General features: G+C 44.8%; 1 protein-coding gene across 1 annotated transcript; it reads right to left on the bottom strand.

Moving 5' to 3' along the window:
- Positions 1-473: 473 nt before the first annotated feature.
- On the bottom strand, positions 474-2,020 carry LOC112494574. Its single transcript, XM_025086571.1, has 2 exons — positions 1,842-2,020; positions 474-1,687 (listed from the first exon to the last, which is right to left on the bottom strand). The coding sequence occupies exon 2, from the start codon at positions 1,623-1,625 to the stop codon at positions 1,134-1,136; it is 492 nt and encodes a 163-aa protein (XP_024942339.1). The 5' UTR covers positions 1,626-1,687; positions 1,842-2,020; the 3' UTR covers positions 474-1,133.
- Positions 2,021-2,247: the final 227 nt, after the last annotated feature.

A 2,247-nucleotide genomic window follows, 5' to 3' on the forward strand; every position in this document is an offset into this window, starting at 1 on the left:
AGAGAGAGAGAGAGAGAGAGACGAGCGGCATCTCCTTTGAGCGCAGTGCCGAAAAGCGGTTTCGGCGACTTTTGCGTCGAGGTTGATTCCAGGAAAAACGATCCCTTCCCATGAAGATTTCGGACGGCAGGCGACTCAACCTCGAACGTTATCTCGCAGTGGTCGCACGTCAGCCTCCTCATCCCACTGAGAATCTCCCATCCCCCGATTCGTCAGTTTCCTCATCCCACTGAGAAGCTTCGCGAATTCCCCATCCCCCAGCCTCGTGCGAGAGCACCGGCGAGTTCAAAGTCATCCATGTATCGGTTGTTCGAATGCGCAATACCGAACGTTATCTCGCAGAGTCGTGCGTCGAGAATGCGGAACCTCATCCCCCCTAGGTGTCAACTTACTCGTAAGCGCGCGCGACGCAACTTCGTCGTCGTCGTCGTCCGAGGGCTAAGGAATATTCCGGAACATGCATGAACCTTGACATCGAATCTCTATAGGCGATTCGATTCCTAGAAATCTGCGAAACCTCCCATCCCCATTTTTTAACCCTTGAGAGTTTCCTATAAAAGGAGGAGCTGAACGTACCTTCGTTAGTTTGCTGCAACAATTTGGATGATACCGCATAAGAGGAAACAACGTGAGTTCGAGTACAGTTACTGTTAAGGATTATCACAGAAGTCAAACAGTTGATCGAAGCTAGAAGGGTCGTAAAAATCTCCTAATAAATTTGAATAAATTCGATATTAATTGAACGCAATGGACTTCTCGACAATTAACAAAGTGGCTCGTTTGGACTCATTTCTTCCAACGAAAAAGTTGGCGGAATTAGAGATTCAAAAGGAATACAAGATTAGTTGTATTCGGAAAATTGAAACAAAATACGGAACGAGAGTAATCGTCGACATTGAAAACAGCTTCTCGACATTTCTACCAGCGAGGGTGTCTAAAGTCTTGAAAGACGATAACAATTTGTTCCAAAACATGGTGCGTGCTGCCGACGAAGATCGACACCTCATGCGCTATCTCGGTGGGCAGTATAATTAGATTGAATTTCAATGTTTGTAATCGTGCTCTTAATACTACTATGTATAGTTAAATAAATATATACAACTTGTTATTATATCTTATGTCTTTATTCACAATCAAAAAATACATTCCAACAACAACCAATTCCTTAATAATTTAACGTTTTCCATCGAACATTGGAAATGGGAGGCATGATGATGCGAACAGCGAGTGAGTAAGTTCTTTCGCAGATTTTGCAGCGAAGGGCATCCCAGATCTCCCAGATCCGCGATGTGTTCGGTTCGTCCAATGAAAGCTCCCAACCAAACTTTCTTCTCCAATCCTTTTACATAGATCTTAGATGCATTTTGCAGAATAACTCGAAGAATGTTTCTAGCTTGATTGTACGCAATCTCCCCAGCGCTCCAGGATATACCATGAAAATTGCGCTCCAACCATAAATTTATACTTTTATACTTAGCCGGTAGATGCTTCCATGGACAAGGCGGTTGAAACAGGAACGTTGCAGGTTCGGAGAAATTGGTGTCGACTCCAATCACGGATAGCTCCTTCAGGACAAACTCGTTCGACGGTTTCTTGAAACCTTGTACGTCCACGATAAATTCCATTTTTTATGAACTGCACAGGGGGCTACGATTACAGCGTCTTTATACCAATTTCTTCACCCCACCACTGATCGGATTGTATTCCACTAAATAGCTCCTTCAGGGCGAACTCGTTCGAGGGTTTCTTGAAACCTTGTACGTCCACGATAAATTCCATTTTTTATGAACTGCACAGGGGGCTACGATTACAGTGTCTTTATACCAATTTCTTCACCCCACCACTGATCGGATTGTATTCCACTATACGATCGTGCAGGATCAGGCAGAATGCCGATGTATCGGCAGGGAAATTGTCTTGCGCTTCGAATTCCAGACGAATATCGACGGGTCCGAGTTTGAGTGACTCGTTTTGTTTGGAGCAATCGATAACGATCAACGGAGCGTACTCGAGAAATTCATTCTTCTTAAACAAAGGCTCGGGATCCTTGCCATAGTACGTAGCTTGAAAGTTTACATACATCTCGTAGAGCAGGTACGTGTGATGGCACCTCTATGATCTTGTATTCAGGTGGCACGACCGGAAAGAATTCGTGTATGGTGTGCACTTTACGTTCGTTGATGTAAGCGCCCGTCGTAACGTTGCATTCGACTCGTAGGGCGTTCACCTTGAGAATGGCGACCGGTA

Source organism: Cephus cinctus, unplaced genomic scaffold, assembly GCF_000341935.2.
Source record: "Cephus cinctus unplaced genomic scaffold, Ccin1 Ccin1_scaffold0625, whole genome shotgun sequence".
In the NCBI taxonomy this organism is placed as follows: Eukaryota; Metazoa; Arthropoda; class Insecta; order Hymenoptera; family Cephidae; genus Cephus; species Cephus cinctus.